Source organism: Sinocyclocheilus grahami, unplaced genomic scaffold, assembly GCF_001515645.1.
Source record: "Sinocyclocheilus grahami isolate Dianchi unplaced genomic scaffold, SAMN03320097.WGS_v1.1 scaffold1187.1, whole genome shotgun sequence".
Taxonomy (NCBI): Eukaryota; Metazoa; Chordata; class Actinopteri; order Cypriniformes; family Cyprinidae; genus Sinocyclocheilus; species Sinocyclocheilus grahami.
Window position 1 is genome coordinate 192,700 of NW_015506366.1, and position 13,597 is coordinate 206,296.

The 13,597-nt window shown below is 37.8% G+C and overlaps 2 protein-coding genes across 3 annotated transcripts; one reads left to right on the top strand and one right to left on the bottom strand.

Annotated features, from left to right (window-relative positions):
• Positions 1–3,292: 3,292 nt before the first annotated feature.
• LOC107567779 (NADH dehydrogenase [ubiquinone] 1 alpha subcomplex subunit 10, mitochondrial-like) lies at positions 3,293–7,579 on the bottom strand. Of its 2 annotated transcripts, none has more exons than XM_016253528.1 (10): positions 7,412–7,579; positions 6,838–7,006; positions 6,501–6,716; positions 6,295–6,381; positions 6,038–6,147; positions 5,486–5,565; positions 5,207–5,261; positions 5,045–5,130; positions 4,246–4,354; positions 3,293–3,524 (listed from the first exon to the last, which is right to left on the bottom strand). In XM_016253528.1, exons 1-10 carry the CDS (start codon positions 7,484–7,486, stop codon positions 3,456–3,458), a joined length of 1,056 nt encoding a protein of 351 aa, XP_016109014.1. In that variant the 5' UTR covers positions 7,487–7,579; the 3' UTR covers positions 3,293–3,455. The 2 variants fall into 2 exon arrangements, with proteins under 2 accessions (XP_016109014.1, XP_016109013.1); XM_016253527.1 differs by having other exon boundaries at positions 6,026–6,147.
• Positions 7,580–8,784: 1,205 nt separating this feature from the next.
• LOC107567769 (fas apoptotic inhibitory molecule 1-like) lies at positions 8,785–10,449 on the top strand. The gene is made up of 3 exons (XM_016253516.1): positions 8,785–8,929; positions 9,554–9,684; positions 10,093–10,449. Exons 2-3 carry the CDS (start codon positions 9,568–9,570, stop codon positions 10,447–10,449), a joined length of 474 nt encoding a protein of 157 aa, XP_016109002.1. The 5' UTR covers positions 8,785–8,929; positions 9,554–9,567.
• Positions 10,450–13,597: the final 3,148 nt, after the last annotated feature.

Consider the following 13,597-nt stretch of genomic DNA (forward strand, 5'->3'; position numbering starts at 1 on the left):
GTCCAAACCTACGTGGCCCTACGTGAAAAATTAATTGCCCCCTCCTGTTAAATCATGAAAGAACTGCAATTAACCACATTATTTTAGAAAGCGGAGTTAAATTTCACTAGCCACACCCAGGCCTGATTACTGCCAGACCTGTTGAATCAAGAAATCACTTAAATAGAACCTGTCTGACAAAGTGAAGCATGCTTAAAAAGCAACACACCATGCCGCGATCTAAATTCAAGAACAGATGAGAAACAAAATAGTTGACATGTATCAGTCTGGAAAGGGTTATAAAGCCAATTCTAAGGTTTTGGGACTTTTGGAACAGTGGTGAACCTTCCCAGGAGTGGCCGGCCTACCAAAATTACTCCAAGAGCGCAACGATGACTCATCCAGGAGGTCATAAAAGAACCCAGAACAACATCTAAAGAACTGCAGGCCTCAATTAAGGTCAGTGTTCATAATTCAACTATAAGAAAGAGACTGGGCAAAAACGGCATCCATGGGAGAGTTCTAAGGCAAAAGCCACTGCTGACCAAAAAGAACACAAAGGCTCATCTCACATTTGCCAAAAATATCTCAATTATCCCCAATACTTTTGGGCCAATATTCTGTGGACTGATGAGACAAAAGTTAAACTTTTTGGAAGGTGTGTGTCCCGTTACATCTGGCGTAAAACCAACACAGCATTTCATAAAAAGAACATCATACCAACAGTCAAACATGGTGGTGGAAGTGTGATGGTCTGGGGCTGCTTTGCAGCTTCAGGACTTGGACGACTTGCCATAATTGACGTAACCATGAATTCTGCACTCTATCAGAAAATCCTGACGGAGAATGTCCGGCCATCAGTTTGTGACCTCAAGCTCAAGCGCATTTGGGTTATGCAGCAGGACAATGATCCCAAACACACCAGCAAGTCCACCTCTGAATGGCTCAAGAAAAACAAAATTAAGGTTTTGGAGCGGCCAAGTCAAAGTCCGGACTTAAATCCGATTGAGATCCTGTGGCATGACCTTAAACAGTCCATTCATGCTCAAACCCTCCAATGTGGCTGAATTAAAACAATTCTGCAAAGAAGAGTGGTCCAAAACTCCTCCACAGTGATGTGAAAGACTCATTGCCAGTTATCGCAAACGCTTGATTGCAGTTGTTGCTGCAAAGGGTGGTACAACCAGTTATTAGATTTAGGGGGCAATTACTTTTTCACGTAGTGCCTGGCAGGTTTGGACAGCTTTTTTCCCCTCAATAAATAAAATCATTATTTCAAAACTTACTCGGGTTATCTTTGTGTAATATTCAAATTTGTGTGATGATCTGAATCATTCAAGTGTGACAAATACGCAAAAATAAAAAAAACAGGAAGGGGGCAAAACTTTTTCACACCACTGTTTGTATTGCAACTGAAATCTATACAGACACACATAGATTAAGTGCAATACAATAAAAAAGTGTATTTCTGGTATTTTCTTTCCACTAATCTGTAACAACACTTTATGAAAAACCAAATCGGCCAAAATCTTTAAATTGACCATTGCATGAAAAAACAAAGCTTTTACATGTCTTGCCTTAACAGCCACAATTCATTCTTAGCGACGGTTCCTCATAACATACAGATCTTGTCTTGAAAAATGATGGAATTACATCTGTAAACTAAAGTTCATTACAGCCTCTCAACTCAAAGTATCCACCTTCTGACTCGCTCTGCATGAATCACAGTCTCTCCAAGCACACAATGTGCAGTAAAGCCATCTTACAGTTTCAAGCAGAGGATAGATTCTGAGAAAGAAAATGTGTGCAGTTGGCTCAAACCTGATGAGTCAGCCATGGTCATCTTATGCGGTATGTTTAAGAGGGCCATTACACAGGAGCTGCAAATCCCCATAAGGCACAATTACCTGAATGAGCTGATTTATCTCCGCTCATCACAGCCTATTATTCCTTGAAACCAAGAGTGCTGGCCGGGCAAGACAGCCGCCTTATGGAAAAAAAAGAGCAGGCGATTTGTTTGTTTATTGGGAAAGTGGTACTGTATCTGTAATGGGTGGATTTGGCCGCACTGGACATTCAGCTCTGTGTGAATACTTCATAAATATTGCTCTAAACAAGCTACATGCTCGTTTAAGTGCTCGTTCGCGTTTTTGGACAGCGTTATTGTGGCAAACATGCTGCGGCTTAGATATGTCTTCACAGCATTGTACACTTTGCTCACCTGCAAGTGAATTTAATGAGGCCATTACAGTGAAGAGCTGACATCTCTGTTTTGAAGAGAAGTATTCATGGTAGTAAGATGAAAATGCTGTATCACAGCAATTATTTGTAACCTTTGGATATTGCTTGTGTGAAGCCTGGCATCAAACCAAAGTAATCAGTAAAAGTCGGTAAGCATTCATTAGTTTGCTTTTGGTTTAACATCACAGCATCATAGCTGAAAAACAAGCTGAAATGACACCAGAAAAAGGCATTTTATTGTACGAATTAATGGCCATGCAGAGCTTTGTAAATATTTAATCGGCTCCAGTGGGGAAGTAAAAATATAATTTTTTTTTTTTTTTAAAACAAAGAGTGAACAATCACACTGTTCTAGTTACAGAAAGTAAATGCCCTTAACGTTGTTGCAAACATTGTGTCTACAGCAACCTCTACATTGACCTTGGTCACGACAGGTGCATCATGTTTCTTTTGCCTTGAATTTAAAATGGAGAAATTTACATGCATATCTGAATACTCATTGGGGGAAAAGAAACACAATAAAAGTGAATTGTAAGTGAGACTGTCTCATTTGTGTTCCACAATATAAAGAAAATCATAGGCTGCGAAATGGAAGTTAATAAATGATGACAGAACCTTCCTTTCTGGGTGAACTAGGCTATTCCTGTTAATAAGAGCTAGTGGCAAACATAAAGCCAGACAAACAGGATGTGCAGCGCCCTAACAAAATATTGGTGGGCAGATGTTTTTGTTTGTCCTTACAGAATTCGTCCTTACATGTCTCATTTGTTGCACCATTTTCACTTTTCCAATATAAATTTATTAACAATAATCATTTTTTGTGATTTATTACAAGACCTGTAAGATGTATTAGTCTGTATTAGCATCTACTTGGAATAGTCAGTCATGGCTAAATTAAGGGCCTCTGACTACTGCCACATGACCTGTCATTGCCAAAGGAAGTTGATCAAAAATGTCTCCAAATGTGTGTCCAGGGGCCTCATGGGACCATGACCTTGGAACCAGAGTTTAAAGTTAACCTCAACAAGATCCCACCCAAGAACAACACCGACTCGAAATGAAAGGAAACAAGTTTTTTAACATATACAATAAATGTTTTAATAGCAATGTACAATGATACCTTCAGCTGCATAAGAGCAGAATATATCTTTTCCCACAAGACATGGACAAATGGTTGAAATACCACAAGGAATCTGTCTTTCAGATGTCCTTCCCTCCAGCGACAACAGCGTTTCTCACTTCAGCCAGATGCCTTTGTCCCCGACGTCTTCATTATAACCTTCAGCGTACTTCTTTCCTGGGAGCTAAGGAGAGATTTTCATGTCACATGTTTGATTCTTTAAAGCATTGCCGGTGTGCAATGGCAACATTTTACAGTGACCTTTAAAGAAATATATTGAAAATAAAATAAAGTAAAAGACTAGACACGTAATCTATATTCATGAGCTCCATTTCCACATGTTCTCTCGGCTGAGGTAAAGCTCCATATGTTTTAGTGCAAGGACTGACAAGGTGGTGATCAGATGAGCAGATGAAAAATCTGACGGCTGAACACGACAAGGAGCTCATCACTCCCCAAGATCAATATAACAGTGCCAGGAATCATTAATGGCCATACAAAGTGTTTGTCACCCACTCTAGAAGTCTATCTGTCTCCTGATTTTGTAATGCCACCGATATCACTGAATGTCCTCAGGTGACACTCCTGCTTTGCGAAAATACTCAATCATTATGCAGGCACTTGTTGGGACACTGGGTTCCTGGACACTCAATAACTTGTACACAAATGTATCTGGCAAAAATATAATTTAAGGTGGATCTATCAACACGGAGATACCCAAAGCATCACTGCTCCATTCTCTCTAATAAATGGAGTTAATATCACCTGTCATTCTAAATAAGAATAGCTAATAGAGTTCCGAAATAGTTGCACATGGACAAAATTAGATTTTAAACACGTGCAACCCATTACATGTGGTCTATGATCAGTCTTTTACATTTAGTGGCACAGTGGAGGGCACATACCGATTTGAAAGCATAGTAGGCAGCATCAAACTCGTGAGCACCGACTGTGACTTCTGGAAGATATCTGGGGATGCAGGTCATGTTGGCTACTCTTTGCTTGTCCTCCACGCTAGTGAATGGGGAAAAATAGGAGAAAAGGCACATTTGCTGTCATTTCCTTTGAACCAATAGATGGCACAAAAACAGAACCTTTCTTTCCCTGCTTTTCACTATATACACATTCAAATGTTTCTGATTCTTGAAGTGGCAGCAATGCAAAGTTTATTCTGCCCTAAACTGAACTAATATATATTTTTTTGTATTGTTCAAAGTAAATTTATATATTTTTCCGTTATTGAAAAACGGTTAAATTATTGTTTTTACTGTTGTTGCTAAAGGCACAATAATTAAGAAAACGAACAGATGGCTCACTTTTCCATGTACTGACATGACATGCTTAGATCAGATGGTTGGTATCATTTATTAGGTTGGTAATCACAATTAAAAATGTGAAATTAACCATATAATAAAATATATATATATATGTGACCCTGGACCACAAAACCAGTCATAAGGGTCTATGAATAATTTTCCCCATTTTCTTTAAGGTGTGCCTTTAGCCCCATTGTAACCTACAAAACAAATATATATATAATATCTCAGTTAAATAACTAAAGCAAGTATGATATCAACAAAGATTTATTCAATGTGTTTGATGTTGCCAACCAGAACTAAATGACAGATAATAATTCCAGCCAGCACAAGGAACAGTCTACAGAAGAAAATAAAATGGTGAAACGTAAATAAATCAAGCACTCACAACATTCGCATATGGTGGAAAGTGACGTCATCTTGCTCCAGCCAAGGGCCCTTCTCAAACTTGAGGTAATCGATATCCTCCACAACCTGAAAAGGAAAAACAGAGTCAGAGCAATGACATTTGCCTGCCTCAATGTCCTCCATATACAGGTTCGGTCCTTACCCTCTCAATGTCCTGGGCTTGGGTTGCGTTATAGGCAAGAACCTCTGCCTCTTCACTGAAAATCAGACATAAGTTTTTAAAACTAAAACTGAAAACTTGTTTGATATACTCGCATCACCAGATTAAGCACCTGCTTTAACTTATTTTTTGTCAAATGAAAAGAAAACAATAATTCATAATTCTCTAAGAAAAATGTTTAACGATACTATAAAACAAACATTACAGTACTGATATAGATATACAGATACACACACATATATGATTTATGATATATATGACCTGATTTTAGGAAGGAAGTTTTTCTTGTACGCGGTCTCAATCCTCTTCAGGTAGCTTAAAGGAACATTCTGGAGGTTTGACTGTGTAAGGCGATAAAACATTTCTATTCACTCATGTGCTGTTGGTCATTCAGTCACCATTTTATAATCATCCCTTCCTGCATTCATCAAAATCTCTTGACATATTTAACGCTTTACTCCGAGCCCTTATTAGTCAGAAAGCTGAGATAGTTTTAGCATGAGAGCTGAAATAGAAAAACCGCTTCATAACTTGCTTGACTATATTTTGTATAAAAAATAAAATATTTTAATTCTGACAAAAAAAATTACAAAAATATATTTTTTTAAAAGTGTCAAAATCTAAAAATATTTTGTCATTTGTTTCCCCAAGTATACATAAAACTCCCAGGTGGCAAAAAAATAATCAAGAAAGTTTTAAATGTATTCAAAATAAAAGATTCTTTTTGTACATTAAAATCAAAAGATTAATTATTTCAACCAATAGATAGTCTAATCAGTGTGTTCGCCACCTCACGCAAACCTTTCCTGATACCTTGAGATTTTTCTGGACCTCTTCAGCAGGTACGTCCACATAGATGACCAGATGAGGGGGCAGAAACTCACAGATACTGATGCCCTTAACCTCATTATAGTGATCCACACCTGCAGAATAGCAACATATATCATACATCCTTTTCATTTCAATAAACAGAAAACAGCTCTGATATACTATCTGCTGTAATATGACCACCAGCATTTTTTCACTATTTACATTACTTCATATTATGAATTTCAGACATAATCACTCACACTGCTTTCGGATGAAGCCTTCTTTGAACATGGCCTCCAAAAATACAAGGTCACTAAATGGAGAGCGTTCCAGAATAACTCCCTGTCCTGAGAAAGGGAAACAGAGAAAACATGCTTGTGCTGTAAGGTTTTCATTTTCAATCACAACATCAAACTGTGTGTTATTCAAGTGAACAGCTATGGAGTATCAAACAGGTTTGTTTTACCTGTAGAAAGCAGGTGTTCAATAGCGTCAGAGTACTGCAGCAGCCTCATGAGGTACATCCAACACTGCAGGCGGTAAGAGTTACCATCACTGGCTTTGGGCTCCAAGTAAAACTTCTCCAGACTGCAGTTTCCATTAAAAGCCTTATCTAGAGGAACTTTCTCCTTTGTCATTTTGTCCACATAGTGTGTGTCTGGCTCTGGCATGTACAGCATTCCTGATGAGAGACACATTTAATCATTTTATTTTACATACACATACGAACACACACACAGGCACTTAACATATATATATAAAAAAAACATTTTTAAAATAGATGGAGCCAGATATTGTCTTACCCAGTTTATCGGCCAATTTTTGTGCAAGCGCTCCCTTTCCACATGCCAAGTTGCCATCAATGGAAATGATCTTGCTGTTTTCCTTGAAGCGGGAGGTTGTCCTCTCTCCCAGAGCATAAGCCCACCATCCATACCGCAGGTTTCTAACAGCACTTGTGTGGATTTGAGCCTAAAGGGTTTAACACATCATGTTATTTTTTCCTGCAAATAGGGTAGTTTGACAGCGTATACATAGTCATGATCAGCTGCAATATCTCTATACATATGTCAAGCCATTAGTAATTGCTGACACGGTTTTTCAATACAAACAACAAAACAGTTTGTTTGGACAGAACTAGTGTGAGCTGCATACGGAGTTTTCATTGTTTTATAGGCCTACTGGTAATCTCTGAACCTACGTGAACGCAAGTATATATAAACGTAACATTGATTAAGCAAACATATAAACAGATGCATCAATGTGACAGTAAGAAGTGTTAGTTTTGCTGTTGTCCTTCAGTCTGGACTACATGAGGCCCGACAGAACAGATCAACTTTTCGTCTGGGGTGTGGAAAGGCTGTTTATCAATCTTACCGTCGCCACAGGCGATACTGCTTTCCAAGCAGCTGCACCCGAGGGCACAACCAGCCGAAATAACCGCAACGCCATCGCGAAACTTCACAAACTCCAGTGAGTTTGACGATCCTCAATGTCGCCGAAGGAGCTCTGCGTCGCGTCGCGGGTGTTTTGCGTCATATATGTGCGCCGTCATGTGTTTTCTTCAAATGACAAAAGCCCTGGCTGGCCAAAATGAAAATTATAACGCACTGAAGTCGTTTAATTTGATAAATACATTATTTCTTATAGACGTATTGGAGTTGGTTATTGCATTCATGTTATTTTGTTTTGTGTGTGTTGTCGTATGATTGTATTAACGTTTAAAAAAGAGTAGACTTAAGCTACTGAACAGGTTTCTTCTCCTTGAAGCTTTTTATGTTGGGGATGCACGACCGAGACTGGGCAACCTTCGGAAATAGGTCACTTGTCCAAGTAAAAGGTTAGCTACTTTTCCGGAAAGAAAAAAAGAATTGCGCCCTAGAGTTTCTTGATAGACCTTCATATTAAATATAAAGAACCTTTTATTAGTAATAGTGTTTTTTTTGTCTTCATTCTTTGTCTCTTTTATTAAGGTGTCATAAAAAAACTAATGCAAATGCACAAGACGAAGATTAAAACACCAGTGGCTTTTCGGAGTGAAGAAGAAGGTCAAATAAAAGGTCATTTCGTGAAGACACATAGAGAGAAAGAGCATTTTGGAGCGGCAGATGGGGAGATCAAGCTTATTTCTTTGATAAACACTGTTGCCTTTATTAAAGCATGAAATTCACTTTAGATAAAACTGACTAGACACTCCTCCTTCATCTTCCAATTTTAAATCGTTATCTGTTGCATGCCTGTGTCACAGAAAATTATTTCTGGAGGTGTTTCTGAGCCCATACAGCAATATCCATTACAGCATGCCTGTTTTCAATGGAGGGCTCAAAGATAGGCAGCCAGTAGATTTTCGGCCTTGTCTCTTCAAGAGTGCACACAGCGATTTCGCCAGATTCTCAGAATCCATTGATGATATTATGTACTGTAGATGATGAGATATTCAAAGTCTTTGCAATTGTATGTTGAGAAACATGTTCCACAATTTATAGATGCAGTTTTTCACAGATTGGTGAGCCTCATGCCCACCTTTTAGTTCTGAGAGACTGCATGTACGTGTATGGATGTGTAAGCGTGTACAGTATATGCACTGAAAAGTTCAGTAATGTGTAGCATTCATTCGATGGGCAACATACCGTCGTTCATCCTAACAGTTCTGTTTTGCTGACAGCAGATGTCAGTAGAGTCTAATGGGGCGTTTAACCCTACATCAACGCGGGTAGAAGAAGAATAAGCCGTTGCCATAGTAACTGTTGTTAGCTGGAGCAGATTTGTTGTTGGCTAAATTTGGAGCTAGTTGTGTTGATGCTGTTGGCGTCAGTTGTGTTACTATTTTCTGCCTTGAGGAAAAGCTAATCAAATATACACAAAAGCGTTTTATTTCTGCTCTGATTTGGATCGGTAACTACATGTATTTATTATTGTCTTTAATGCTCTGACTCTTGTGTTTTGAATGACCGACAGTTTACTCAGGTTGACAGATTGAATGGCTCTGACACATCGCCAACCACCTAACGTTACTTTGTCAAGATTTCTTAAAGTATTCTTACCATAGAAAATCGTTTTACCAATCATTTTCACTGCACGATTTCTTTCCATTCTCTACGCAAGGCGTTTGACAATGCTATCAGTGTTTTACGTTACTCTTTATTATTATAGGTAATGTTTAGCATTTAAGTTATTGGTTATGAAACAAGACAGACAGACGTTCGACCTTTTTATGTCGCTCAAAATCCAGTGATATTGTTTTGTAAATGTAACAGAGCATTCATCATTCAAAAGATTCACAGCAGTAAATTACGTTGTCAAATAATGAATCACTAAGCACAAATGTCTACATCTATTCATAATGTCGTTTCTTCTCTATATATTTATTATACATACTTTCTTTTATATGTTCCTGTTTGTACACTGTAACGTTACTCGTCTTCTCTGCTCTGCATTTTTGCCTATTCTCATGTTTACTATTATTACTAGCCAATATGAGCAATTCAGTCATATCTATCTATATGGATGTTTTGTTAGGCACTGGAGGACAGATGATGTCAGGAGATCTTGTAGCTGTGTGGGACGTGGCTTTGAGTGATGGTGTGCACAGGATTGAATTTGAACATGGCACAACCACAGGAAAACGGGTCATTTACATCGATGGAAAGGTAAGAATTTCTAGTACAAAAAGCTGACACTCAGGAAAATACTTATTGAAGTTCAGTATATATACTATATAATTTATTTAAGAAAATCTATCTAGGGTTGCTAATTATAGATAATTTAGACCAAACCAATGATGAAAATAAATGAAAAGGTTGCAGTTAGTTTGTTGCCATTTGTTGAATTTATTGAAGAAAATCTATGTAGAAAATCAGTAGCCAGGCAGGGCCAACGGTCAAGTTATGCCGTTTTCAATCTGTATTCCAGAGAGCTGTGTAATTATGGATTTATTTTTTTCCATTAGTTGATGATGTTGATTTTAGTGTTTTGGAAATATGTGACATGAGTATTTTCATTATAATGATGGGAAAATAAGTGCCGATGCCTCACAGGCTTGTTCATAACTGTCCCAGGAAGTCATAAGGAGAGATTGGATGTTCAAACTGGTTGGAAAGGAGACTTTTCATGTGGGTGGTACAAATACAAAGGCCACTATTAACATAGATGCAGTGAGCGGCTTTGCATATGAATACACTCTCGAGATTAATGGACAGAGCCTGAAGAAGTACATGGAGAATCGCTCCAAAGTTACCAGCACATGGCTCCTCAACCTTGATGGCATCGACTGCAGAGTGGTTCTGGGTAAGGAATACCTGGTCACAGGTTCCTCAAATAAATATGTGATATTTCAGTGGTCAGTGATGAAGTTTTCCCTCTCGTTCCCCCAACCAGTACAGTATATACAGTACAGCTGCTCTCTGAAATGCTGAAAGCCTTTCCTCACTTAACCTCTGTGCCCTGCCGCACAGCAGCCGTGATTAACTTTAGGTTAAATGAAGGTTAAAAAAAGATTACAAATCCCTTTAAGTAATTAGTGCTTGACAATAGGAGGAGCTTCTCTAGTAATAAAACACAAATGTTTTCAAACTGTTTTGTTAACCTCACGGGGGCGCTAGTGAGCAGATATAAAGCTTTACTGAACATTAGCACTTTTATCAGCTCATGCCAATAGAGCATATGACCTAGTTAGATAACACTTTTAAGTTGAACTATCAAAGAGAAACTTCCAAGAACTTTCCTGACCTTTGATTTATCTGTTTATATGGCTTGTATATCAGGGGTGTAGCAATGAGTGGTGGGCAAGGACAGATTTTTTTAAAGACTAGCCACTAAGTTATGAATCACAGGTCCTGCTGAACCTGTCTGAATAAAATATCAAAGCACTTTCATTTTCAATAGGAGTGATAGCGAACACAGAATGAGACAACAGGCTGACCAATATATACGGTTTTATCCAGATTAAAGCTTTAAGACAGCACGGCAACCGTGTGCATGTCCATGTTTAACACTTCTCATAGCTATGTGAAAAAATATCTGTCTATACACATAAAGTGTATAATTGGAACACAGTTTATTGGAGCTGACGATCAGGTGTGTGTGTGTGTGTGTGTGAGAGAGAGAGAGAGATGCCGAGCAGAGCAGGGGGACACGAGGAACAGTATTAAGAAGCGCTGCTTAAGAACATTGATTTTGAATCTTGTGAATCCATTAGAATCGTTAGAACTTAAGACAGAATCACAATTCATATATGAATAGATTTTTTCGTGCACCCCTAGTTTTGACAGCATGGCAACAACTCTTCCTCTTCTCTAAAGCAGGGGTTCCCAAACATTTCAGCCCACGACCCCCAAAATAACAGTGCCAGTACCTCGGGACCCCCACCTTCCTCTGAGGTGGTTAAAGTATACAAACATTTTGCACAAAGGCGCACATGCACTTATAGCATAATGACAACACAAAGGAATACAACAGTCTAACAACAATAACATTATTTTATAGTAATTTACTCATTACTTACATTTCAACATTAATCTTAATTAGCTGGGTGGGCAACATGCTGGAGTACAAAACTCCACGTTGGAGTTTTATTTTTAATTCAACTAATAATTTTTTATTTATGGGTAAAATATGCTATTTCGGTAACACTCTTCCTCTTCTCTAAAGGAGCGCAACATGGCCTAGCCCCCTTCGTTGCATGTTTCACGGGGGCGGGGTTATATCAATTTCTTGGTTTGTGATGTCACAAACCCGGGGCAGTAGCTTGTTATAGTCCCTACGAGCCGTTTTTGTTGGCATTAAACTGCAATAAATTTAAAAGACAAAAGATATCTCCATTTGCATTGAACTTTCAGTGTCGTAACTTTGCAGATATTATGCTCAAACAGCAACATTACACACCAACTAATACTAAAAAAGGGAAATTGCAATCAACCACCCCTTTAATTTATAAAAGTGATGTCAATTAGGTTTTTATCATCTGTGATTCTCACAGTGCAGTTATCTGTGGCACAGAAAGGTGTGAGGATCCCTAATCCTTTACTGAATATTTTTATATGATGGACATGTCAGGTCTAGACAAGATTGATGTCAAAATGTTTATTCTTTGTGCATTAGCACAATCATGTTCTCAAAAGCATGGCGGTCTAGTGGTCTAAACGTGAATTAAATGTGAACATGTGTACTTGTTTAGAGTATTTGGTCCAGAATCTGATCCGATTTGATCAGCCACTGACTCATAAATTGGGTCAGACAACAGCAATAACATTCAATAGGAAGTATACATTTATGTGACTTTGTTTTGAGACACTTTGGCCTTGTAACAAGCAAGATTACTCTTTTCTGTCATTTAGGCTTCATGTGTCTGGTGAATTCAAGGTGATGTAGGCATCAGCTTCCTTCTGAAAAAAAAAAGATCTTATGTGAAATATTTTATCATGACATACTGTATGGAACAGATTGAAATGAAAAATTGTCTGAATATAAATTTGAATCAAGCTATATTTCTTTACCTTTAAAGGCACCGAACCCCCAAATGCTCCCCGGGCACAGCAGCATTGGCTGCCCACTGCTCCGGGTGTGTGTTCACTACTGTGTATGTGCACTTGGATGAGTTAAATGCACAGCACAAATTCAGAGTATGGGTCACCATACTTGGCCACATGTCATGTCCCCTTTTTTCACTTTTCTAAAATATTTGACCACAGATTCATTAGTCAAAATATCCTATTAGAATGTTTCAAATGATTCTACATTTGTAAGTTTGAAAGTAATGCTAAAGGATACTAATAGTATTAAATAAGAATCAAACTATATGCTACTTGATAAAGTGAAACTGGCTTTTAAATCTTGATTTCATTTTTATTAAATGTTGTGTAATATTTATCAGATCCCTATTCATATTGGAATAAAGTCTTACTGGACAATTCAAAGACATCACACTGAATTATTTTCTTGAAATTCCTTTTAATGTCTTAAAGTTTTTTGTCACCCCTTTTGGTAATCTTAAAAGTTCCATTGAGAACTACGTTTTCTAAAGTTTGTTTTTGTTTTGTTGGAATCCTATTTTTTAGTTTTAGTTTCATTTGTTAACATTGAACTAATGATAAACAATACTTCTACAGCATTTATTAATCTTAGTTAATATTAATGTCAACATGTACTAATTTTTTTTTTAATCAAAGTAATCTGCACAACGTCTTGTCCAGTCTGTAAGTGAGCAATGCCTTTTGGTATCATCAAAAAGAGGCACAAAAGTGTGCTTATGTGTTGCTTTAAAGCATAAACATCGTGTTTTTACACAATGAATATCCATGTTTCTAATAATAAAATGTCATCTGCGAAACTCCAACAAATCCTGATCGCTAGACCCGGAAACAGAGTTCAGTAACATGTAACTTAAGTAGCTATTTTTGAAATTTCAGATAATTCTTACCTTGGTTTTGGCAAACAGACAAAACAGTGTCAAGATAGACACTTCAATGACTGTCAAAATTGCACAAAAAATTATTTGAATTAAAATCGAAAGCGAAAGAGTTGTGCGACTGCGGCCTTATATGCATTAAATGCGCACAGAGGTCG